Raw genomic sequence first — 27,040 nt, 5'->3', positions numbered from 1 at the left:
TTTAGTTGATAGAAAGAGATGCTAACACGACCATGTTTAATGGCTTTTTTAATGGCAGACATTTTAACATCTCATAGCAGGAAAAGCACAGGCGTATTGATAATATCAATATTGATACACTGAAGTGTAAAAGTTCCAGTTCCCTAGTTATATGCATGCAGGGTCACTGGCATAGCTTACTGGGATACCTAAATGGAAGTGAGCCATAGTTAGTGTTATTAATTACACCCATGCTTAGTGAGCGTTCACCTCGCACCGCATAGCTACTGTTGCTACACCTGTCAAGCCACCTGTTCTCGCATGGCGCAAATGCAGTTTATAATTATAACGTGGCAGATTTACCACTCGAAACTATCTATAGTTTCTCTGCAGAAGCTACTGGGATTGCTGGAATTTAAAGTCCCGAAAGCCAATAAAGAGCTGGACAAAGCTGCTAACGATACCCTAAACTCTGGTAGCATCCAAGACCAGGGAAATGCTACACTGCTTTAACATATGGAGAGATCCAAAGCTTGACAGGCTTGCCATGCAGGGTACACCTTTTTCATGGCAGACATTTTGACTTCTCATAGCACAGGCAACACAAATTTCATTAATGATGGCTCGGTTAGGTCGAGTGTCCCAGTAAGTCATGCCAGTGAGTCAGCATGCACAATACCAGGACCCTGGAACTGGCACACCTAGAAGAATAGAATGCAGTCGTTTGTAATGTTAACAATTACCAGAGCTCTACAGTGCGAGTGTTTCACCCGCGTCTGCCCCTAAAAATAGATGTGTGTGAATGTGTGTGAATAAAGACTGCAACCTACCACTTTTTCTTGCACGAGAATTTATTGAAGGAACAAAACCTACAAAAACTGCTGTATTGTCCTACTGGAATTAAATACTAGTGATTAGTGATATTATATGAAATTATAATGAATATACAAACACTATACAATTAATATATTCATGTCATACTAACATTATACTATTATATAAACATTATACTTTTTATTTAATGTTATAATATTATATTGATGCACTAATGTATACTAGTTACTCATCCAGGTTGAGGATAGCGCATCTGCAGTGGACAGATGTAGATTTAGCCAAAGTAAGGATCCGTCCCTGGTTCAAAAACTACAAGTCCCACATTCCACAAGCCTCAATGTCTTAAATCAATAGATAATAAATGTCTTTGTGTGCACATGCACTCCTTGGGGGGAAAAGTTGATGATTACACCTGTGCTTTTCCTGCTATGACATGGCAAAATGTGTGCCGTGAAAAAGCTTTTGCAGACATTTAAATATGTATTTATTTTGTAATTATTCAAATTTCAGAATTTGACCAATTCGATCAGAAATACCTGGTTATAATGACGATGATGAGCCAGGCTCGTGACTTTAAAGTAGCTGCTGCATTTCTATCTCCAAACTGCACTAAGAGTGCGTCTGGCTGTAGAAGAGGATCATTTTAAATTACATTCTGTCAGCTGGAATACATCACAGCCAAGACAAGTGTTTAACTTTTTTTTTCCAGACTTCTGTAATCTATGAGAAGGCAGTAGTCACAATCTAGGGGATTAAACTCTGATTTGCAGTATTTAAGGTGATCAGAAATCTGGAAGGGATTATCGTGTGAACGCAGTCCACTGATCGCAGCCGGAGTCTCACACATTTCTTTTTCCTCAGGTTTCCATCGCTGTGGGTTTGGCGGGCTTCGCTTGCGTCCTTCTCCTTGTCCTCTTTGTTCTCATCAACAAATATGGCCGGCGCTCCAAATTCGGTATGAAAGGTAAGTCTAACACAAATAGTCAGACAAGCAGATAGGCAGGCAGACAGTTAGCTTTGTTTTTCGCCTTTCTGCCAGTTGCATCACTGTGCAGACTCCATTGCTCCAACTAATCTTCTCTTCAAAACCATTGTTCACCAGAAAATGTACATATGCAGCTACTGTACAAGTCCTCATTTTACAGCATGTTTACAGAACCACTACTGCTCTTAAGTCATATCCTCAAGAGGACTCGTTTGGAAAAATAAAGCTTTTTTTTTTTCCGTTGGAATGGTCAGTTAATGGCCTTGGTGACTGTTGCAGGACACTAGAGTTTTGTGTTGAAGAATAATACATGTAGTGGAGTCCTACTGAAGGCCATACATTAGCAGTCATCCATACACATGCACACAAATCGACGACTAGCTCAACACTAAAGGACAGTGTGCATGCAAACGAGGCCTATGCACTGTACGTACACCTCATACATTCACTGTGTCTGCCATGCGGAGCGATCGCAGAAGGGATCCTGAATTAATTAGTGGACTCTGCGCTGTCGATCATGCTGAGGAATTCAATAGGATTAATGTGGCTTTTGTGCATTCTGAGCTTTCATTTTGTGTCAGCTCCAGGTTTGGCTTGTCTCTCCGGCGTTGGCGTTGTGGAAGAGGCAAAAGCCTTCGCAGCGCTGATCTAGGAACAGAGAGCAGAGCGGAGATGAGAGGGACGGTAGTGGCTCGGGTCCTGTGGTTCAGGTTCAAGTGTTTGCCCACCCAGCCGCAGCTCTTATCAGTTGGCGGGCGGAGTATAGCGGCATCTGCTTGTGTTTGGTGGTTTGTGGTGGATGAGCTTGTGTATCGCTCGCAAAACACACACCCCTGTGTCCCTTTATGACAAAGTGTGTGGATAGAGCTTATGATCCTGCTCTTTGCTGGTTTGGTCTAAATTCAGTCTGCTCGATTCTATCAATTCCCAGCATTTTTTCTCTGTAATCAAAATATGCTCTAATAACATGCCACCGTGACCCAACGCCTCCAGCCATGCATGTTCCTCATTTCATACTGCAAGTATGGTGTAAAGTAGCATTAGCTGCTGCCACCCCTTAATTAGCTACTTTACAGGATTAGAGTTCGTTACTTACCTCGGTAAAGAACTCTCTGCTGTAATTATTTAGGAGGTGGCAATTATTGCATTGGCCTAAAGCTGGCTCTAATCAAGGATGAGTCTTATAGTTAATGAGGCTTTACAGGCGTGTTTGTAATGTCATGGCAAGTCATATGTTTATTTGAGCTGCGCTCGTGCAAACTGGCTCGACACAAAGAAAACGAAAGTCACAAATGCGGATAAGAAGTAAAAGATAATAAAAGCAAGATGTTGCGAATAAGAGGTCACATACAGTTCATTGTGTTCATTTATTTGTATGTATGAGATGAGATTTAATAGGTGCCACGCTAATGATGCATCGACCGTGCGGTAATGTTATTTATGACAACGCATTTTACACGTAACAGGGTAGTTTAATATCTATGTAATATCCACCCACCATGTAAAACTCAGTCTACAAGGAATCTGTGCCACAGCACTGCCTTATTTTTACACTTGCTATTAAATAAAAGGAGGCGCTGCTTCCTATTGCCAGCCATATTGAGAGCTTAGCATGCTTTAATGCTCAGAGCGCCCAGCGTTACTGTAGGAGTTATTTAAACTCTTAGCAAAAGGGTGCTTCAAATGCAGTTTCAGTACTCTCCAAGCAGGAGCGGTGAAGAGCGTAATTTATCTCCTTGATGGCAAGGTCCAAAGTCCTCTTGGACACTGTAGGGCGTTTTTTTTTTTGTTGTTGTTGTTGTTGAAAAATTGCTTTGCGGAGCCACGCGATTCTCCAGCAACACTCACTGCTTCACACAATATGTTAAGATTGACCGCTTTGCTCAAGGGCACCCCAACGTTTTCTGAGACTGAAATCATTTCTCAAAGGTTTTTTTCCCCCAGAGTAATAGCAGCTCAGCTGCCTTGTTCAAGGTATCAAATAGTTTTGTGAATTGCGCAGGAAATAAGAAGCATCATTCTGAGCAAATCACCAGGTTGAGCCCTCACCACTGCGACGATAAGTTGTTACATGAAGGTCAGTGTTATGTGGCGCATGTGCCTGTTGCATAGCGTGCAGGAATGTATTATTGCCATGATGCGTAGCTTTTTGTCTTCATGTAATGATAAACAAATAAGAGGCATCAACATCAGTGTTGCCACGGTTCCTCTCCTCCGTTGGAATAGAGATGCTGCTGTCTGCACTGTCACTGTGAGTGATTGAAGGTATAAAAGACTTAAAGAGAGGTGATGTCAGGGTGGACTCTTTCAGGACCTCACGCTGTTCTCTACAAAGGCCTGATTTGTCCATTGTGTATGTGTGTGTTACCCCCTCCCACTCTTGTTCTGGAGAATCAGCTGGAAGGCCTGAAGAAGTCATTACCTTTGGATGGAGCCATAATGGATTTTCGCTCCACTAAATCACTGTGGCTCTTTTGGCTGTTGGAGTTTGATCACCGACCGTTTCTGGGCATCCAATAAAAACTCTGTTTTTCTTTTTTTTCTTTTATGTGGCTGGTGTGCGTGTGTGTGTGTGTGAGCTACATTCAATTGATTTGCTAGCATTTCAAGGCCCACCGCCAGGTCCGTCCACTGGCTGCCTTGAATATACAGCTCTGACTGATATACTCCAGCTCAGTTTATGTGGTTGTAATTGTGGTTTTATAAAAGGTTTCATGATACTTTGCCTGTCTGCATGTGTGTGTGTGTGTGTGTGTGTGCACGTGTGAGCGCATATGAAAATTGACTCATACTGTAGATAACCTGTTGCTCTGATCAATATGTCAACTTACCTCCCAGCTAAAACGTCTTGTAGTCTAAGCAGCGGGCTCATCTTTCACATTGTGATTCACACCAGTGGGTTTTGAAGTGTCTCTCACACAGATTTTTGTCAGCAGGGAATCAATATTGCTTCTTTAGAAAAAGACACTCAGCATGTCAGTAATAAGTGTTATGCTCCCCTGTCATATTTTTTTATGTTCTGGTAGAAAATTACCCCACTCCTGCTGCTGTAAGTGCAGCCGATATACAACAAAATGCATATCATTTTGGCACCTTCCTTATCTTCCAGGACGGACGTTTCCATACGTTTTGTGTTAAGACCTATTGGGTGCACCATCTATTTTCAGAGTGGGTGCAGTAGACCAGACTTTTAAAAGTCTTACTAACCAGGACTAAAATGATTTTTAGCTTCTCTCTGTTTGTTTAGAAGGAGTCAGTAACACATCTAAAGCTTGATAGAATAACAATGTTATTAAGATAATACAATACCCAACAAGAGAGAAACTGAAACTTGACAAGTTCCCAGTTGTATTCTGATTCTCATCTAACATTCTCTGTCATCACAACAATACAGCAACTTACACAGAACTGAATTTTGGAAATAAAACCATTTTGAACTCATTCTGAAGGTCCCAATAGTGCTGGGGAATCAATGCCACATTGTGCTGCATTCTGGGTATTTCTGGGGCTCATCCACAATAGTTGTTGGCAGCTGCTGTGTGTTTATATAAGGAGCAGATGATACAGGCGCTATTTTTGGCTACATTTCACTGCAGAGTTTAGACTGAAAACATACAGTGAACAAACAAAGGCAGACGTAACACGTCAGGAGGAAGTGACACATGATGGAAGTTGAGTGACATTCATTTTAGGAAGGCAAGACACTGGTAGTTGTTAATCAGTATTTCAAAGATGGATGTCTCTCTGAACCAAGTGAAACTTGATGTATTTTTGTCCCATTCTTTTCATCGCATGTATTTTTAGCTTCTTTACCAAAAACTTCTTTTAATGTATCTTTGCAGGGCTGTATGGCTTCCTTTTCGAAGTGCAGTTTTGTAACTGTAAGTTCTATGAATTCTGGGTGATGGTCAGATGTTACATCTTGACAGATCTGAAAATGGCTGAAATGTGTTGGTTCAGACAGACATCTTTGAATTTGTGAAGGGGGCACGCTCAAGTTTGTATTTAAAGCTCACAAATTTGGTGAATCCCCCATTGGGTGGAATCCGCAATCCGATTAGTTGATTAATCAACTAGTTAATCGACAACAAATAATCTGCCATCATAAATTCCAACTGGTTCCAATTTCTCAAATATGAATATTTGCTGTTTTCTAAAACCTATATGATAGTAAACTGAATATCGTTGGCTTTTGGACAAAAAGAGCAATTTGAAAACGTCCCCTTGGACTCTTGGACTTTGGAAATTCTGAGCCCGTTCTAGCTTACTGTACCTTCACTTGTTATTTGCCTGATCCTCTTTTAAAAGCTTGATCACCCTGTTTTCCTGCAGGCCTGTGTGCCTGTTGGATAAATCACACACACAAGTTTGCAGGTGAAGACAGAAATTTGGCCCTCAGTCTTTAACCCTATTAATACTGCAAGACTGAAAATGCTGACCGAGGCAAATGATCGACTCATAAATGCTGAGACACCAAGAAGTCCGGGTCAGATGACGCAGAGTTAGAGGGACCAGGCAGGAGGCTACCTGTAAGTCAAGGTGAGCAGACGCTGTTCACATTTAATCAAATGTAGCCATCTAGCTCTTTAGTTAACGCTGTTACTCAGAGAGTCTGTGATCCGCACAGCATGCTGGGAACTGAACCTGTGACATTTTTACGACATTGGCCAGTCCGCTCTCATTAGAATGTTGACTTCATCAAGGTAGACAGTTTTCAGGTTTTTAGACATGCAGATAGACATGTGAGTAAATCACAGAGAGGCCCACCAACACACTGACACACACACACACCTACGCTGACACACACACACACACACACACACACACACACACACCTACGCTGACACACACACACACAAATCGTACCCCGCGGCAGCCTGCTAGCCTCTGTGATCCAGGCGTGTGTGTCAGGGCGGCTTACCCTCCTCTCCGCTACATTACCTGAACGAGGCCTGGGGATGATCAGCCCACACACACACACACTCATACACACACACACACACACACACTGCAGCATTTACTGCATCACTGCCTGGCTTGGCCTCCAGTGGCCAGAGTGAGCTCTGCCGCCAAGCAGTGAGACATATCCGTCTGCAGACAGACGGGCAGACAGACACTCTTGCTACTTCTACACAAATGTCAAGCACATTTTCAGCAAAAAATGCTTCAATTAAATGTGATTTACATAAAGTTTGGACCTCTTGTTAAAGAAACTGAAGCTAAAAAGTGAGTCCAATGAACACGAGTCATATATTATATAGTATATATAAACATATATATATATTATATTATGTATAAATATAATGGTCAGTCATTGTATGTAGTGCTCGATAAATACCTTAACTGAAGTACAGTATATTTTTGAGGTACTTGTACTTAAATATTTCCATTTCATGCTACTTCTACTCCACTACATTTCAAGCAAATGCTGTAGTTTTTACTGAGCTACATTTATCCGACAGATATAGTTACTAGTTCAATCAATTACTAGTACGTTGATTGTTAAGGGTTAAACTACCAGATAGTAACTTATATAAAGTGCAATAGTTAAAATGATGCTGCCTAATCATAATACATAAGTAATAATAATCTGTTAGTATCATATATGAATTAACAGATCAAATATAATGCACCAGTTTTATTAATTCATTTATCTTCAAGCTACAAAAGTGAAGATACTTAAAGAAAAATAAACTGAAGTCAGTTTCATGCATTGCACAATTATGGTTTATTTCAACATGCGATAATCACAGTGTATATGTGTGTGTAAAACACGGGATGTAGTGATAATGACAAAGAGAGCACAGTTCGAAGACTTAAAAAAGACCAAGTGTAAATCCCCACTAAATCACAGAGGGCAGAAAAGTGCTAACACAGCAACACTCTCACTAATCGTGTGCAGATGGAGACTTTCATATGGAAGAAACCAAATGTTTGGCCTTCCTCATTGTGGACAGGTGTCGCAGAGGCATTTCCGGCCCCTTTTTGAACTGTGGCGTGCGAGACTGATTCACCATTTGTTTTGTCACAAAAGATTTTTTTTTTAAATCCATCTAGGGGCCATTTTATACCATCATCATTTTCCACCATCGTTTAGATTTTCCAAGTTAAAGCGTCAAAGCTTACATGGAAATACTCTGCGTCATCAACGAAGGCACGGAGATACAGTTCACCAACCTCTTGTCTTTCCCACGCAAATGGTGTTTACCCTTTGCTCAGTTGCTGCAGCACCAGCCATCTTAATTGGCTGTAATTTATTCTTCTGAACACACGCGACAGATGGGGACTTTCAAGAAAGCAGCAACAGGCACACCGGGAAATAATTCTCGTTACATCTCTTCCCAGAAAAGAAGGCAGCTTTCAGGAAGTAAAGTTCATCCTCCATCATCTCTGTCGTCATATTGCGTTGTCTATCTCTCAGACTGCCGGTGCTTTTAGTGAACCCTGAAAGGATTTGGATCCTGCCTGCAACCTCTCAGCCACAGCATGATCTCACATGTCTTTCCTTAGTTCTTTTTGCACCTTGCATGGAAAATGAAAAGAAAAAAAAGGGGGGGGGGGGGGTGCTGTTTAGTTATTTATCTCACTTAAAAGTTGCATGAGAGCCATCCCTGGGAGTTTGGCTGTGGTGCTGTCTGTCCCTGGATGGATGTAGAGTGCAGAGTGGCCTGGGGTTGCTGTGGACATGGTGTTCCCGGTACAAATAGGATTTCTATTTTTTGTTTTATTTTATTCTGGACTTCTGACTGTCAGCACAAGACTGCTAATAGCTAAGTGCCTTCTGTCCTCTTGGTGTCTTTCTGCAGAGCTGTGCGCTGCCGTGCATTGGAAAGTAGCTCCCAGTAAAAGGCCCGGGCTTGCAGAGTGGTCTTGTTGAATGCACTTTGACTCTGTGTTTGGAAGCTCCATCCCTTTTAAGTCTTTGCTATCAGTGGTTCAGAAGGGTGTCCTCGGCTTTCTGAGTTTAACAATAGCTTAATATAGCGTCTTTAAAATTTCAGGATATGGCAGAAAACAGATGTAGCAGAGAAAGATGCCTCACTTCTCCACCGCAGGCTTTCTGAACTGCTGCAGCAATTTGGCTCCGTCCCCGAGGGGAATTGTTCAGAAAATATCATGTTTGCTCCCTTTTTTTTTTTTTCATCCATGGGAAGTTACAAGAGCTATCCGTGTGAGAGGCATAAGCATTTTGTCTTGTAATGACTACAAATGTAGTTACACTGTAAAGCATTCAAGAGGCAGAACTGTCTTCAGTGCAGCCGAACAATGTTTCCATGAAAATGCATCAGGGACAACTTCTCCATTCCCATGTTTCAATTAGTATTGATCTGGAAAACACAACTGCAGTGAGTGCTTTATCTCGAACAGAGGAAAATGTAGCGTGAATCTAAACATCTCACTGCTTTTGTTCCGACGCCAGACCAATCAAGTATATGGGTATTGTTTAAGTGAACCCACTGCGTAGTCATGTCTGAGTTTTCACACGTTTTGAAAACCTTTAGTTAGCCCATGGTGGGACCACGTCTCTTGATATTTCTCCTGCACAGCACACCCACAGTCTTTTGTCAGCCATTTACTGTTGGACATATTTCTTTTTAAGCCTAAATTCACATTGACAGTAGACTAACAAGAGGGACATTTGTATAATTAACTTCCTGCCTAAATCTCTGTGACTGGAATTGAAACTACCTCTCCAACCATTGAGATACTGCATGTAAATCACATGAATGGCACAGACTGGTAGAGACGCATTCATGCAGTATTACCTTCTTTCTTTTTGCGAGAGAATCTCTATCAGCTCCATGAGTAATCATAAACACATTTATTTCTGCCTTGAACTTTCATTCAACCTCCCAAACCATACAGTATATTCCCTATCCTGGAGGACTTCTGCTAATGATTATTGCGCTCATATTTTCTGCAATTTACATGAGGCCTTGAAATAGACTCATGCGGTATAGTGCTGATGAGTTTCTTTCAAGTTAATGAACATTTAGGGACTGAGTCTCACCAGAGAGCCCTTCCACGAGTACAGCGAACTCAGCTCGGACAGCACTCCTCACATTTTCTAATACAAGACTGACTGATCCCTGTTGGCTCCACGGTGTCAGCAGAAGGTGTTTCAAAGTGCTGCCCTTGTTGTTACCATTAAAAAAAAAGACATGTTAAAGCCTGGTTGTGGCTCAAAAAGATGAACGCTGGGTCCAAATTGGAAAACTAAAGAAACTTTGCTTCCTCAACTGCTGTGGGTTATAACAACAAGTCAGCTAGCAGCTAACTGACTGGAGAGAGACAGTAACCTGCACTGTGAAACCAGCCTAGCTAGAATGAAGAGGTGGAGCTCAGGCATAAACCCCCAGCTTGTGCAGCTCTACATTTCAGCCCTTTGTTCCCCCTCCGGAAACCTTTGGCATGGCTCCAGTTTGGATTTTCTTCTTGTGGAGGGGGAGATGCTTTGCTTATTATGCCACACGAGAGAGTATCCACTCAGAGGTGGGAAGGTGATTTTCAGGGTCTGAGATGATATTCCTGCCTAATGTTTTGAAAAAGAGAAGCCTGCTGTGAAGCTTTTTAGCCCCCACTCTAGTAACCACTAGTTAATTCGGTGTGAATTTTCGCCACAGGCCCAGCAAACAGCTCATATTATGTAACAGCCAAATGTAGGGTGCCGCATGCTCCCTCCCACGCTGGATAGGATTGTGAGTCTTTTATACTGACAGATACAAAGTACAAGCTACTGCATTGAAATGAATGCCTTTTCTAAATCAATGGTGATGTGACAGTATGTTTAATAATGACAGCGCTCTATGTATATATAGCAATGAGCGTATTTACTACAAGATATGCAAATGTAATCATGACAGTATTGTAAATATTGACAGTTACAGGATTCTACTATATATTGAACAGTCACAACACTATACTATATGTTTGATAGCAGCATACTCAACTATATGTTTAATATTGGAATATTATTATATTATATATATTATATTATTATTATTATATAACAGTACCGTAACTCTACTATACTACAGTTACGGCATTGTACTGCATGTTTAACAGGGACACTATTCTGTCATATAGACAACTGTAAGAATTCTACTAGGCATTGTACTCTCCTATTCAAAGAATACATTCTATTTAAATGTATTATAAAATATTCTGCATTTACATACACATATTATTAAAAGTGGCAGCATGCTCTTAAACTGTATGTTTAGAAAAAAAAGCTTCTATATATTCAACAATGATAACAGTGACAGCATTTTACTGTATGTTTAATAGTGACAATATTCATATAAAAATATAAAAATTATATATATTGCTGTATTATGTGTACTTTTACTGTAGAGTATTCTATTATTTGCACATATAAATATAGGTACCATAGGTGTAATAATAATAATGACAACATTGTGCTATATAACTGCATTCTTCTACTTTATATCTAACTTGCTAAAGGTAAGTGTAGTAGTGACAGTACTGTACTCTTTGTTTAATAGTGACAATATTCTTCTATCCTTCATGTTAAAGAGTGACAGTACATAGTCACCATATATGTGAAATAGTGACAAGATTCTTCTAGACATACATATGTACAGGATTTGTAATTCTATACTGAATTATATTAGCTGTTCTAACATTTAAAATTAACCATACTCTACAATTTGTCTAATTGTCAACTTAATCTACTAAATCTAAATATTACAAGGCATAAGGTGCAGTTATAGATGAACTGTACGCAGCACATCTGGCTCCAGTAACTCATCGGGATCTGTCCGCCTTCCTTCTGTTAAATATGGAGCTGTCCTTCCATCAGCCGCACTTCCCATCTCCCCATATTCCCACTGGCTCATGTTCCCATCAGCCTCTCCCCCAGTTTGTATTAACGCACCTCTGGAACCGGCAGACCGCAGCCGCCGTGTTATAGATAGAGAGCAAGCCTCCATCTTTCATAAGGATGGTTAAAGTTTTAGCTCTAGAGAGTAATTGTTGTGTAATCACAACTAGGGGATTAATTATTCATGGAAGCATGCGCACACACGCGCACACACACACACACACACACACACACACACAAAGTGAACCTCCATGAATCTCTCTCTGCTCTCTTCTTCTGTTTGTCTCTCTCTCTCTGTGTGCTTTTCTTTCCATATGTCTCTTGATCATCTCATCGCCTTCTCTCCCCTTCTCTCTCTTTCCACACTAATGGAGTTAGTGAGCACCGAGGATAAAACAATTAAAACAAAATTCATTTGAATGAATTAAGGAGCAGGGAGCTGCAGTAGCTGACACTTCTGAGGCAAGACGAATTATCCTGCATGGCTGCTTTAGTAGCATTTTACAGTGGCCCTGTCCCACCTCATTAACCTGTTTATTAACCCGTGGAAAAGCATTGTTAGTACACAATATTGCAAAATAGATGGAGGATGAATATGTGAGGAAGGAAACAGTTGCTCCAGACCCTCTGATGGACTTGGTCGAGTAGCATACAGCTTGGTACCGGTGAGCCTTCGCAGGCTGTGCGGTGAATAACAAGTCACCTTCCAGTCATCTCCATGCATTTTTCAATATTTTCCAGTGAGCAGCAACAGGAGATGCACAAGATTTGCAGCCTGGCTTTCAAAAGACTTTGGAGGCTGTTAAGGAAATGCCAAGGCCATCTGTGCTGCTCTAAGAGGGTGTGAAATGAAGATGGAGAGTGTGTCACACTGCGATGAGAGGTCATTACTGGCTCCTCAAAGGCAGCAGATTATGTCAATTTTACAGGTCACAGTCTTGTGGGTCACCACATTTTTTATCCTCTTGGTCTCTGTGACACCTCAACACTTGGTAATGAGTCCAGAAGTGTCTGGAGTTCAAATGTGCATTAAGAGCTGTGATGCTCAGGAACAGCAGCTCAAACGGGTGTCGCCGCCGATGATCAGATGCAGCCAGATGGCATCAGGATGTTGCTTCTTGTGCTTGGAGTCACTGCAACAATCACTGTCGCTCTCCTGGCAGATTGTCACTTTATGTGTTTATATGTGGCATAATGACTGCACACACTCTGCAGGTTGTTCATCTTGCTAGCTCAATAGCGCCGTTTTCATTTGATTGGAGTGTCTGTGTTTGGTGGCAAAGGGAAACTTTGGAACTTTTTGGACATTAAATTGTGCTCTTCTTCTGTGTCAGGCCGCACAGAGCTTTGATTGGTGAACAAGATTGCATAAACCCCTTTCACATAGGTTAAATACCCCTTTTACACTGATGCTTAAGCCACATTAAGATTCCATTTGTAATGAAAACAAGACTGATTCTGATTTAGTGGGTCATTCTTACCCGTAATGTAATCCACAACTGCTTTTAGGGTTCATTCTTCTTATTTCTTGTTTAGTTTCAAAATAAGAGCGACTTCTATACTTTTTGTGCACCACGTTAGAGTGCTATTTCACACAGTTTTATAGTTTCAAATTTAAACTTTATTGTGCATTTGGGATATTTCCTGTTGCCCCATAGCAGCCATTTTGACACGTCAAAGCAGGGTAAACACAGTAATTGATTGTAATATGGCCCTGTTCCATTTACAGTAGGAGGGCCAGGGCCCTGATATTGTGCATGCTGGCTCACTGGAATGGCTGTGACACACTAAATAGAATGGGACCATAATTAATTTGATCAATTACACCTGTGCTTACCCTATTGATCAAGCATGTCCTATGTCCTCCTGCTACCAGTGTAAGCATGCTGCCTCCAGATTTTTCAATGCTGCACCAAGATTTTGCTTTTACCTCTGGTCACCAAAATCTGACAAAAATCCCCCAAAGAAGAACACCCACATGTGCGTGTGTCACAAGTTTGCACTTTTGATTGTACTTCCACATCCATTTCCCTGAAAATACAGCCTACTGTGTTTTGTAGAACTGAAACCTTGAGCTTTCTGTTACAGGAGCGTCTTTTCCCTCCATTAAAGTCATGTCTGTTCAGCAGTCACTCTTTAATAAAAAAAAGCATTCCCAGAGGAGTTTGCGTCTTTCTATTCCATTTACAGTGCTTTTGAGAGCCTTCTGAAAATCCAATAGGTGCTGTAATATTGTATTGTAGCTGTAATATTGCATTTCAGCTGCTTGGCAAAGTGGCTTTATTTCTGTGTTTGGGCTTCATGGCAGCTAACTGGCAGGGAGATAAACTCCATGTAGCCCAGGGGAGCGTGGTGATGATGAGCAAAACAAACAGGCTAACAGGCTAACAGCGCTACAGCACAATGGAGTCTGCTGAACACAGCATGTTCTTTGCGCGTGGAGAGGAAAGAGAGAGGAGGCGAGGTAGGAAAGGAGACGAGGAACGGGGAAGGAGAAAGCATAGAAAAGGGTGGACGGGAGGAAGGGAGGATGAAGACAGCAGGGGAAGGTGTTAAGGGAGCTCTGACAGGCTGGCTCAGCTGTGTTTTAGCTAATGGGTGAACTGGCTACTCTGCTGATTCTCCACTGTGACTGCTGGGGTGAACATTTCACTAGTAGGTTCAATTCCTTTTACCCAGAGGCAGCTGAGGGTCTCTGAAACAAATCTCTCCGGTCCTGGCAGATTGAAGGTCGGCCATACGTTTAAACAGCCCAGAACATTCTAATAATTACTACAGCAAAGAAACATACACACGAGTAAGGAAAACTGAAGTCGAAATCAACACACAGCATTGTGTTATTAGAACACTTCAATGTGGATCACACAAGAGACAATATACTGAAAATGACATCATATCATATGCATGATGTGTAAAACTGCTCTTTTATTCACATCATGTCCACAGATTGTAACATATGTATAGGCCTACAGATGCTTTGTGGTGCATTGTGTGCATATGTGTGTGTGTGTGTGTGTGTGTGTGTGTGTGTGTGTGTGTGTGTGTGGGCACACTTGATTTAACACCACCTCCAGGGACCGGGCTCTGATTTAAGAGTGTCTTCATGGCGACCACGGCAATAGGCACTTTCTGGGTCATGTGAGAGCTGGCATCGCTTAGATTTATATATCAACCCCTCCCACCCCCTACACACACACACACACACACACACACACGCATGCATGCACATTTTTGAATGTTCAAAGGTACAGTATGTGTGCACACAAAAAGAGAAATGGAGGAAGAGAGACAGGATATAGTTTGTATGTGTGTGTGTGTCCAGTACCTTTGCTCTGTCAACAGTAAAATGCAGTTGAAGCCTATTTCCACTGAGAGGGGCAGCAATATGTTTTGGACCAATGCTGCAGCTAAGATAAGATCCACGCTACTGCAGCCCACAATCTGATCCTGCTGCTGTGCCAGAGGGCAAAATCCAATTTCCTCCACACTGCTGAAGGGAAAAAAATGCAAAACAAGAAAAGCAAAACATTTTTTTTAATCAATGATTAATGCTTTGCAGAAGATGACTATTTATCTTTTGCATATTCCAGCAGGACAGTGTAGCAGCTAATATATTGTTTGTACTCTCAGCAGCTTTTTTTTGGCAGAATAATTGTATGATAAGGCCTGGCACGTCTTTAACCTGAGCTTTTGTCTCTCCCTGGCCTTCTTCCACCAGGCCATGTTTGCCTCCTCACAACATGACATTTGGAGCGCAAATTGTCTGGCCTTTCACAAGCCTGGACTGTCTAGCTCATACTGACAAGACAGACAAAACAGTCTCTCAGATAACTGCTCCATCCTCAATTATTAGACTTCTTTGAACTGAATGTTCCCTGTGCTGTGCATGTCTGTCATCTGCTGGAGATAAGCAGCGAGGCCCACGGTGCGGCTTCAACTCTGCTGTTGATTTGCCACTGGACTTTGTCACTGTGTCACCCTGCGTGGGGGGAAGCACTTGCTCATAGGACAGCATGAGACTATTAAACCAAAACATCAGGACTGACTAGCAGAACTGACCAAAACCCTCGAGCAGTGATTGTCCAATCATACAGTAGCTTAGCAACCATAACTAGCCACCACAGGCCTGTCAAGCCTTGGAAGTCGGAGTGATAGTCTGTATATATAGAGTTTGGACGGTGGTTTCTCCAAATCCATAAATACAAGAACAGAACTGGATTAAACTGTGTTTGTCTGCTGTAATATGCAGAAAGCTACAAACGTTGGCATGTCCGGCTAACAAGCTTACTACCTACAGTAGTAACTCTGCAGTACGTCCAAGGCCAAGGAGCATTTCATACTACATTATTTTATGTGGTTACAGATGATGTAAAAGAAAATGGAGAAGTAAACTTTCCAGCAACCCCAGCCAACATTACCCAAGATAATGTTACGTTCTCCAAAAACTAGTACTCATCATTTTTCTCTTGTGAGGTCAAAAGTGAAAAATGCTGTTTGGAAATACAAGTAGACCATAGACCTAACCTCTGTATTGCTTGTCCAAGTAGCTAAGCAGCTAAATAGGGTTATGTTAGAATGAAATTAATGAAAACAGCCTGATCTTACATACAGGAACAATGCTGTTTCTTTATTTCCATGTCTTCTTTGGATCATCAGCTGGTGAGGATGGTGACTTTGTACCGGAGACATGCAACATAGCCTCAATCTTTAAATCATATCATATGTGTAGCCATTAAGTGCATATTTATCACCCCTTTTAAAGGGTGCTCATTCAAGGTTGGCTTAACTAGCTATCTAACTGCGGATAAAACAGTTCGACAGTTGCTGGCTAGAAATGAGAAGCTGCTTCTCTCTACCTCTGTATGAAATCAAATATACATTTGTTTTAAAAATTTGCTGATTTCAAGTGAGAACCTCCAGCGTTATTGCTGCAAACTGCATATGTGCCATGCGTGAATTGAAAGCTTGAAAGGCGTAGCAGCTTTATTGAAGGGGCCGGGGCTCAGGGATAGGTCAATGGTTCTGTATATTTGTAATAAAGACATCTTAGGGGCTTAGCATGCTGTGGTTAGAGTGGTAGTCATTTTAGATAAACTCCATTGTGTATTTAGGCTTTCTACAGATGTGTTACATAAAACTCTCTTAACCAGTAACTTAGAAAATAAAGATGTTACAAAAAAAACAAACAAACTTGAATTTAAACTGTCTCTCTTGAGGATGCAGCCAAAGTGCATCAGTAGTTCATCAAGCATGCAGCAGAGAGAGGCAGTGCTACAGTGGCACCATCTGTATGTCATGATTAGCTTATAGCGCGACTGTACTCCTCGGCTAGCCAGCTCCTCTTCTTGCCCCCAGAGTCTTAATCCTTCCTCCGCCTGTTGTGTTTCTGCTCCACTGGGGACCAGTCGCGCCAATTCCACTCATCGAGCTTGATAATTAGTGACAATTGTAAAAGTAATTTACAAACTCAAGCGATGCCATTGAGCAAATGGTGCCAATTAACTAGAGATGCTAATGTGGGCAGAAACGCGGAAAAGCAGAGTCCGACCTCCATTACAGTCAGAGGAGGAGGGCCAGGAAGCCGTCCTCTGAGTGTCAGGGAGAATTGTCCAGGGAGGAGAGGGGAGGCGAAGCACATTGTTGGACTGGGCTTGTCACTGTGCTGCAGATTAATTCCACAATACAAGTACAAGTATCGTGACCAGGGCAACAACGTTTTAATTTACCTTTAAGGCTATTAGCTCATGCCCTTATTCAGAGTTACTGGCACTCCAACAGCAGAATGTGGCTCAACTCCTACATCATCAGCATTGCAAACAACTCTTCCTTGGAAAGAATACACGTGTTGTCAGCTGAAATTAAAAGGCTTTGTACACCAGAAAAGGGCATCACTATAGCAGCTAACTGAGATGCTGGACCTTACCACAAATTGTTATTGGTGTCACATGTGGTTACTGGTTGAAAGTCTTCACCACACACAGGAGCTTATCAGCTGAAACGGTGGATCAAGAAACCACAGAAGACCTTGTCTGTGGAGTGGCTGGTTCTTAGCCCAGTGAGATGATTTATGGTGTGAAAATGTGCTTTTTTTTTTATCATGAACTAATTAATATCTGCAGCCTGCAGGTTTCTTCCTTTAATTAATCAAGTGAAGTAGCCTGGAAATGGAAAATAAGAATCGTTTTGCTTAAAGGTTCACCGTTTGACCATTAGATGTGTTTTAAGTCTTCAGTGAAGAGGTCATGAACTGAAGTCAAATATTTTCAAACCACAGCTGTGCAATAGTTTAACAAGCTGGATAAGTTAAAGCCACTCTGCACAGATTTTTTTATGTCATTATAGCATCTTTTCTAAATAGGGTAGCAACATGCTGTTTACCAAAGTGTATTTTTAGCAGCACAGCCCTTAAGATGGCAGTGCTGGGCTGCCGGTCCACCACTTTTGCAACTATTGCATGGATAGCTATGGAATTTGATATACATTCATACATTCATGTCCTTCCCAGGGTGATTTGTAACAGTGTTGGTGATTCCTCTTATTTTCTAGCGCCATCATCAGGTCAATAGTACTTCATTCACTGCTTTGGTTGCTTGCTAACACGCTAAATCAAGATGGTGCAACATGGTAAACATTGTACCAGCAAAACATCGGCATCTTAGCATTTAGCTCAAAGCACTGCTGTGTCTAAATACAGCCTCTCAAAACCACTAGCATGCCTTTTAAACTCTTGCGTTTAATGCAAACAGTTAGAATTTAGAATTTTTATTCCGCACAAATTACGCAAATTTTTGTTGGGTGATCATAACATTGTAGCATTTCTAAACTTTGATTAAACTCAATTCCATTTTTTTTTCATGCATACAAATCCATACTTTACCTGAGAGATAATCATGATAACTACAATGTTAAGCATGGAGAACATCAGGGGGTTATTGTTACCTGATGGTCCCTTCTCTGTCTGGGATTTGAACCTGACAACCTGTCAGTCACAAGCTTGCCTGTATAACTTTGAGGCTCTTTGGTTTCAGGCTACCCTTCACTTCACTCCATAAATCATAGAGATCTACAAGACTGCTGGCGAGGGGGAACATATACGGTAGATGACGTGGACAGATTCAATTTCAGTCTATTTGTGTTTTAGCAAAGGGAGTGTTCAAAGAGCCTCGTTATTTGAAGTCGAGGCCCCGCTGTCTCATTATGATTAGTGTAATTGTTTCTCGGTTCAATGCTTGCAGCTTTCCCAGACCTGAGAAAGAATCAGTAATGTGACTAATCCAGTGTAAGCAGGAGGGAGCCTCCTGGTTAATGGTACAGTGTGCCCTTTGTAGAGACCTCTCCTCTCCTCTCATCTCCTCTCCTCCTTCCCTTCATCTCCCCCCTTCTCAGGATTAAAAACAGGAGGTGTATTCCCATTCTGTCAGTCACAACCACTCTGCCTCCGAGGCCTCAGCCTCTATCAGTGTAAACAGAAGAGGGGAAGCAGTGTTTGGTGTTTTCTCCTGTCTAAAAAACTCCTTTTGGTGTCTCTTTGATCCCGGGCGTTGGAATAGTAATTGCTATCACTTATGAAACAAAATGACAAGCGCTGCCAACAGCTTAGCAATGCAAATACAAAAGCAGAGAGAACAGAGAGTAGTGGAGATAGAGGTCTGGAGTTGATGCAGTTAGCTTGGGCTGTGTGGAGGTCCTGAGCTTGAGACGGGATGCTTCTGATTGATATTGGAAGGGACATAAGATTATTTATGTGAGAGAGAGAAATATTTAAATAAGCGGTAATCCATAGGACCCGTGTTTTTGTGCCTCTTTTTTTGGCGCTCAGTAGTCATTGCTGTTTTTTTTCTGCACTATTTCAAAGTAGAGGCATAGGCAACTCTGGTAGCTTTGATTACCAAAAATCCTTCTTTTCAGACTAGGAAGAAACCAGATATTACCTTCACACATGCTGCATTTAAGTGCACGTGTTTCTGTTGCGTCCATCTTCTGCAATTACAATTAATCAAGAGCCAAACATGGCACTGAGCCTGCGAGTGAACACTGAAAAAAATAATGTCTATATTATAAGAAACCCTTCCAGGAGAGCAGAGAGCTGGCCCCACTGGGAGCTGCAGTCTGGCCCTTCTGGCTCACATAAAGTGGACGCCGCCAAAGCAGAGATGGCTGGATGCTGGTTATTCAAACAGCATACAGAAAGAGAGAAATGAAGGAACTGGATGGCTCCTCTTCCCTCTTTAAAGCTGTGGATGAGGATAAGCCTCTGGTGTTATTCACAGCCTCCTTCTGACATCTTCTGTTGATGTTTATTTAAATGGCGCTCAGATCGGTGTGGAAATCATCCCGTTGCAAATGCCCAGCAGGACACAAAACAGCTGGGTTCTGGAAGGGAAACAGAGAGAGAGAGAGAGAGAGAGAGATATCTTTCTGGAAGGACAGAGGAAGAAAAAGAAGAGAGAGAGAAAACTTGAGGGTTTTATGTAAAGGAAGGGATTTGTGTGAAATGTATTTTGTGTAATGAGACGCCCCAATTCTGCTCTTTGAAATAGTGTTACCTGGAGCTGGAAAATAAAAATCTCTCCTTTCGCCTGTCCCCCATGGAGCCGGCTGTTCTCAGCTTACACTGGGCCTATCCTCCATTTCACAAAAAAACACTCCAGCTCTGTATTTTCTCAGATTTAGTCGTCAGGCTGGTCGTCGGGAGAGGGTGTCATTTCGGAGCTCCTGCTGGGAGATTGCTCTTTCTTCTAGGACATTCTGACACAGAGCGTTAATAATGTAGCTCTCCTTTCATAGCACTCACAAACACAGCCATCGACCCCATTGGCCATCAACAGAAATGTCCATTCGCTGAATAAGCTGCTGTTTTCTGCTGTATTTGTCAGTGCATTTCTCCAGAGTTAGCGTTGCCTCGGCCTGGAAGATGTTGGACGCCCATTTTGCTCTTACAACATGGGAACACTGTTTTCTCAGTGTGATGAGCATCATTTGACAGTCCCCTGCCTCAGCATCCTCAGCATCTAAGCCCATTTACAGCCAGCTCATTCACTTTATTGCCATTCGCTGATGGCAGCACTTTGAAGTGTTTGCTGAGGGAAGGTGGGGGTGGTGTTGTGGGGGCAGGGGAAGTTTAATTGGCTGCATTAGTTGGTTTGCTTCTCTTCTTCTTTCTTGGTGCCCCCCAGTCACAGTGAGCCGGATTAGGCGACCTACAATTTAGTTAAGCTTTTCTTCCCCCCCATCTTGATTCAGTGCTACCAGTCTTCCTCGTGTTCTGGTTTCTTTGAAGGGTCCCAGTTCATCTCGACCAACTCCTCGCAAAATGAGTTTTGGTTGATTGATTTGTGTAAAGCAAAAGTCAGACAATGAGAAGCTCAAGTCCACAGTCCTCTGTGTTTACATTGACATGGATGTGTTCACAGGGACCACGGGGAAAGTTAAATTTAGCAACTTCATCCTCATGCACATGACACTGATTGACAGCCTGCTGTGGGTAATGATGTGTTCCGTTTCACAACGTGTCGCCCACAGCAGTCGCCCTCGGAGAAGTTTTGATGTTTGTTTTGTTTGAAATGCCTATACGCTCTTGTACATCCAGCGTGACATCTCCTGCAGTATGTTTGCGCTGGATGAAGCTTCCATGTGGAAAGACAGTCAAATCAATCATTTTAAAGGCTTGAAATTTTTTTGGGGGGAACAAACCGTTGATCGGTCCCAGAACTGTTGAATTTGTTTTTCAATTCATTTTTGTTTTTTATTTCTGAACCGAAGCCTTGCATGAAATATACTACATTATACACAATTTGATGTTTTGATTTGATGTCGAGTTGAGGTATTATTTATACTGAAACTGATTACATTTATTTATCATATATATATCACAGGTGGCTAACACTGAGTGGAGTTTGGAAAATCGGACTGGCTGCTAATAACAAAACTAGCATCTAGCATCACATTTACAAACTGCATGCATTCAAATGTGGGGTTTTCATTCAACTCATTTTTGACCCAATTGCAAAAAAGATAACACTTAAATGAATACTTAACATAATCCTCTTAATTGCAGCTTGTCACACGTGCTGAAAGAGCTCTACGTGCACTCCTTATGGTGAAGTAAAGACCCATTTAACAGCTTAGAAAATTATCAACATTAAAAGAAGTTAAGAGTACTTAATCCTACATTTATTACAACCAACCAATATTACATACATTATATTTGAGGTATTATGTGATATGAAACTCTTAACCCAACCAAAAAGACCCAGTGAATAAGAGTCGTCCTATCCTCTGGGCGGAGCGGTACAGTGTTCAGGTTCAAATGAAGGGAGGCTGATGTTACTGCTAACCTTGGCAATACGCCCTGCATGGCTGCCCCTGTAAGCCATCAGTCTGCTGGGAGTCTGACTGAAATATTAAAGAGCCTGTCTGCTCGCCCGCTGTAGCACCTCACCACGGAGCAGTCAGAGTGTATGGTGTGGTGTATGTGGAAGGTACAGTAGATATGTAATGGATGGGGACCGAAGTGAAACAAGAGTGGGGAATTGTTCCCAGTTTAATTGACACTCATATTACCATCAGTCCTTTGATATATTTACCCATCTTTCTATTCTTTTATGGATGACAGTAACGGCCTGCAGTACATTACATTTGTTGCTGATAGAAGATTGAAATAAGAAACTGTGAGGGTATAAACACATCCTGTTATTATGAAAGTGATGCAGCGGTAAAAAGATGATGGAAGTCACCTTGCCCTTCTGTAGATCACCTTACAGTGGACCAGACTCCATAAGTGCCAGCTCTGACTTTGATGATGCAGGAACATGCATGATGGGTGGCCTGTAGTGCAGCAGCCAAGTCATATTAACACATTTGAGGACCACCACTGTATCCCGTGGATTTATTCAGCCCTGTATTAAAAAAGCAGATTGATGTGTTTAAAGGCTTATCAGATGACAAAACACTGCGCAAGGGTTTATAATACTCACAGACAATATTTAACAACACTGGGAAGTTATCAAGCCTGGAACTATTTTATCTTGAATGAGAAAGCTACGTTTTTTCTTGGTCTGAATGATCTCTTAGACACCAGAGACCAGGGTTCGCACCCTCAGTCATGCCTGTGGTTAGGTTTAGGCAACAAATCACTTTGGTTAAGGTTAGGAAAAGATCATGGTTTCAGTTAAATGTTAATAAAGTAAACACGTTGTGCATTCGCTCAAGTCACTTTTGAATTTATGAAGATGAAGATCTGTCCCTAATAAAAAGACTTTAGTCGCTACGAGCAGATGTTGTGTTGCAAGAGGAGACAGGGTTGGTTGTAATGCATTTCAGTCAATCGGTTGTTAATTTTGTGATGATGAATTAATACAATTTATTAGCACAAAAGGTCATACGCCAAGCTCTCAGGTCAGTCTTCGATGGCCCCTCACAGCTGTATCACATGTATTTGTGCTCTCTCTGGAGCAGCAGACACAGTACGGAGCAGAGATGATGCCCAGCTATAGATGGCATTAAGCAGAGGAGTGTGAAGGTTGATTTGCGTTCACATGTCTTGGTTAGATGTGTAATTAGAATGACCCCCGTGCACAGAGACACACACACACACACAGACACACACATCCTTCTCCTCTCCCTCCTACACCTCCCAGGCTAACAAATCTGTTTGGTAGAGAACCCTCCAACGGAGGGAGGCAGTTGTGAAAGAACTGAGGCAGGAATCAAGACCCCTGGGGCTAGAAACAAGAAAGAGGAAGAGAAAAAGACAGGGACAGAAAGAGACAACAGAGAGAGATGAAATAAATGATGGGAGTCTTTTTCAAACTGCCTTTAAGTTCTGATGAAACAGCAGTTGCTTGAGTAAAACATGCTGATAGAGGAATTAAGGTTTTGATCAATTGCTGTTGCTGTCATTCTGGAGGCCTTGTATTTCTTAATCATTATTAGTATGATTGCTGGTATTTTGACTCGCTTTGGCAACATGTTCAACATCCTGACAACAAAGGCCATTGAATGGAAATAAAGTAATTTGGGAAACAGTGGAGAGAAAAGAAAGAAAAGTGAGTGCATGAGAGAGAGCGGGAGAAAAAAGGAGAACATTGACGCCTGATTGATTGATATCCCACAGTGGGTCAGTGATTTAATTGTGTGTGTAACTGAGACTGGAGGAATGCTAAGGAAATGGGACTTGAATGCACCCAAGTGCAGAAAACATGATTGACAATGACCCTAATGTTCTGCCTCCAATTCATTTTAAGCCCACATAGAGTGTTTGCCTCCGTTACCTAGACCAGCTGGTAAACCTCTGATTAAAAATGAATCACCTTTTCACTGCTGTATTCTAAACTGCCTTTGCCTTGTTCACTTTAGCATTACAAGAGTCTGCTGCTTCTCTCCTGGGACCGTAGCTTTTAAGCCAGCTAACGGGACGGTTATATTGGTTGGTGCACCTCTTTGGTTCAGACTGGAATATCTCAACAACTATCAGATGGATTGCCGTGAAACCTTGTACTTTGATTCATGATTCCAGGAGGATGAATTCTAGTGACTTTGGTGATCCGTTTCATCTAGCGCCACCACAAGACTGAGACGAGTTTGTTTTTTGGTGAAATGTCTCGATAACTACTGAATGGTTTGCCATGAAATTTGGTACACATATCCATGGTCCCCAGAGGGTGAATCCTAAAGATTTTGGTGAATACTGATTTTATATTAAGCTTTTAAGACATTAATGGTTCCCACATGGTATATCCTAATGACTTTGGTGTGCCATCATGAGGTTGATTTGTGGCTTTGCAAGAAATGTATTGGGTTAGGGTCACTATTATAACTATTATGGATAGATTACCATGACATTTGGTACAGATATGCATGCTTCCCTGAGGATGAATGAATGTTCATATAGCACCATCATCAGGTCAACAGATCAACATTTAACTTGTCCAGTACTTCTACAACTTATGCCCCTCAACCTCAGCTGTATTTTGTGCTTAGTGCTAAGTAGCAAATGTTAGGCTAACACACTAAACTACGATGGTAATCGTGGTAAACTTCATATTATTATATTATATATTTTATATTTGGGATATTTGGTACAAATATTCAAGGTCCCCAGCAAATGTGTTCTAGTGCTAATTAGCAAGTGTTAAACATTAGCCTCTAAACATCAGCACGTTAGCATTGTCATTGTGAGCATGTTAGCTTGCTGGTGTGTCTAAAGGCGTACACTGTTCCTCATGTCCAATCAAACATTTGCAGATCAGCTGGTTTGGGTCCTTCGGGTTTTCAGCTACCTTTCACTGTTCATGTTCCATGTGCAGACAGAAGAAGATTTTTTTCTCTTAGGAGCACAATGAAGTAGCTGTCTGTCTAGCTATCGAGCCCGTTCTAAATATTTATAAATAGAGAATCATTCAGGTTCAATGCTGCCTTTGAACTGATTCAATTTGGTGATATATTTCTGTTAAGTAAAGCCCTACTCAAATGTATTTACCTGAATTTATCACAAGGAAGGAATCATATCTTATGTCTGACTAATGAATAATTTACCTCTCTGCTAACCCCCCACCACCCCTAAAACACTTGTTGTGTCCCAGTAGGATGGTGGGGCACATTAGCATGCAGAGGCTTCCCTCACAGCACTGATGTGCACAATGATCAAGCCGTTTTGTGGGCTGCAGTGGCTGAATGTGGCTCTCCTTTGTGATTTACATGCAAACTCTGTCGGATGCTCGACGCTGGGGAATCGTTTCATATTCTAATGCCATGACAAGAAATATAGCCACTGAGTGTGCGTCTGTTGCTGTGCATATGTTTGTACTGTATATGTGTATACATGCGTTGTTGCTTTCCTGCTGAGTTTATGATGCAAACTAGTTTCCGTAACAGTGCCAGCACAAGACTTTCATTTGGCCCTTTCTGATTACATTGCCGTGAGAGAAGAATGAAACCAACCCAAACAGAGTGGAGACTCGCATGGCTCTGAATATATTCTCAGATTGCTGTATGTTTTGTTTTCAATTTGTGTTTGGGCACATAACAGGTAATAAAATGTAGGTCCTGGGTTTTGGTAAAGATCCTGACTCCGTCGTAGTCATAAATCAAGGAACCGACCTGGGACAGCTCTGCTGTTGGATGATGTCATTTTCCATCACTTTTCAGACTTGTGTAAAATTGCTTCGTCTGTCTTCAGGGAGCTTACAGGGTAATGTGTTGTCAAAGATATAAAAGCTGATAGGGCACTGTGGGAACAGAGTCAGAATAACAATCTCAGTGTTTTGTTTTATTATCATTCTGAGCATCAAGACCACAGATATACCACAACACAAACTGTAATTGGTTCAGTCCTGTGTCATTGCAGATAATGTTCGGCATGGTGTAGACGCTTGATTTTAGAGGACGTACAAGTGGCTTCAGATGCAATGACTGATAGCTTTACAGCAGATTTCAAATGCATGTTTATTTCTGTCTCGACTCGGCCGTCCTTCCGCTCAGTGTTCGGCATTGTTTATACCACAAGAAAAAGAGAGAGCACATTGAGCTGTGCGGGCCGACTGTAAATTGTCGATAGCCTACATTGCAGAGGATCATAAATATCAGCTGTCCCAGCGCTCAATATTTGCCACGGTTGGTCACCATCAACTGGAGAGGAAACAGTACGCAGTCCAGGGGTGCTTCACTCTGCAGAGGCTGCTGTGTGGATACCGTGAGAAATGGGGTTAGCGTGGGTTTGCCGTCGGCCTGCGCGGCTGTCACATGTTCAGCGTGGGAGGTTGAATGAGCAGGTTGAGGCCATTTGTCAGAAGAGCTATTTACATGTCTTCTGCAGTGCATCGAGGGGAGTTGTCATCTGAGCTTTGCGCATAACCTCAAGGCTTCTTCACACGATAGTGGCATTTGGCAATTAGCTGGCCTTTTTATAGCACTAATGCTACACTTGCTGTGTGGATTTGCCAGTGCTGCTACTAAAGCTAGCAGTGGAAATGTCATAATGGTTTTCAATAATCTTGTGAGGTGATGGTTTATTGTACCATCAAAAGTTCTTGGGATTCGAGTTAAAGGCTCTTGTTTCTTGGCAAAATATCATCTTTCATAGATTTATGAAAAAAGCTTTAAGCACTGTGACAGTTGGTTAATAATTACATCTTGCAGACCTATTGTCTCTCCTTCATCACCCGCATGATGATCGCCTTGATTTCACTGTTTTCGACCCTTCCCACGTATGGATTTAATTTGTTTCAAATCCATTGTTAACTAGAAATGGGGCCTTGCCTCAGTAAGTTATACTTCCTGTGTTCTCTTGTTCATTTTACATGTCCTCAAGTTAATTCGAGCCCTAATTAACTACCTTTGAAAGGAATCTGCGTGATAATTACCACAAGGAGGTGGAACGGAAGCAATCACACTCTGCA

General features: G+C 41.8%; 1 protein-coding gene across 4 annotated transcripts in view; it reads left to right on the top strand.

Annotated features, from left to right (window-relative positions):
* The window catches only part of ntrk3b (neurotrophic tyrosine kinase, receptor, type 3b), a 158,314-nt gene that overhangs the window by 92,483 nt on the left and 38,791 nt on the right, over window positions 1-27,040 (top strand). For all 4 annotated transcript variants that reach the window (XM_070924744.1, XM_070924588.1, XM_070924668.1 and 1 more), the window contains one exon: window positions 1,675-1,777. In XM_070924744.1, the coding sequence (XP_070780845.1) occupies window positions 1,675-1,777 (103 nt within the window). The remainder of the gene's footprint in view (window positions 1-1,674; window positions 1,778-27,040) is intronic.

The sequence above is a fragment of the Enoplosus armatus genome, chromosome 1 (genome assembly GCF_043641665.1).
Source record: "Enoplosus armatus isolate fEnoArm2 chromosome 1, fEnoArm2.hap1, whole genome shotgun sequence".
NCBI classification, from domain to species: domain Eukaryota; kingdom Metazoa; phylum Chordata; class Actinopteri; order Centrarchiformes; family Enoplosidae; genus Enoplosus; species Enoplosus armatus.
This window is presented reverse-complemented; position numbering and strand designations above follow the sequence as displayed.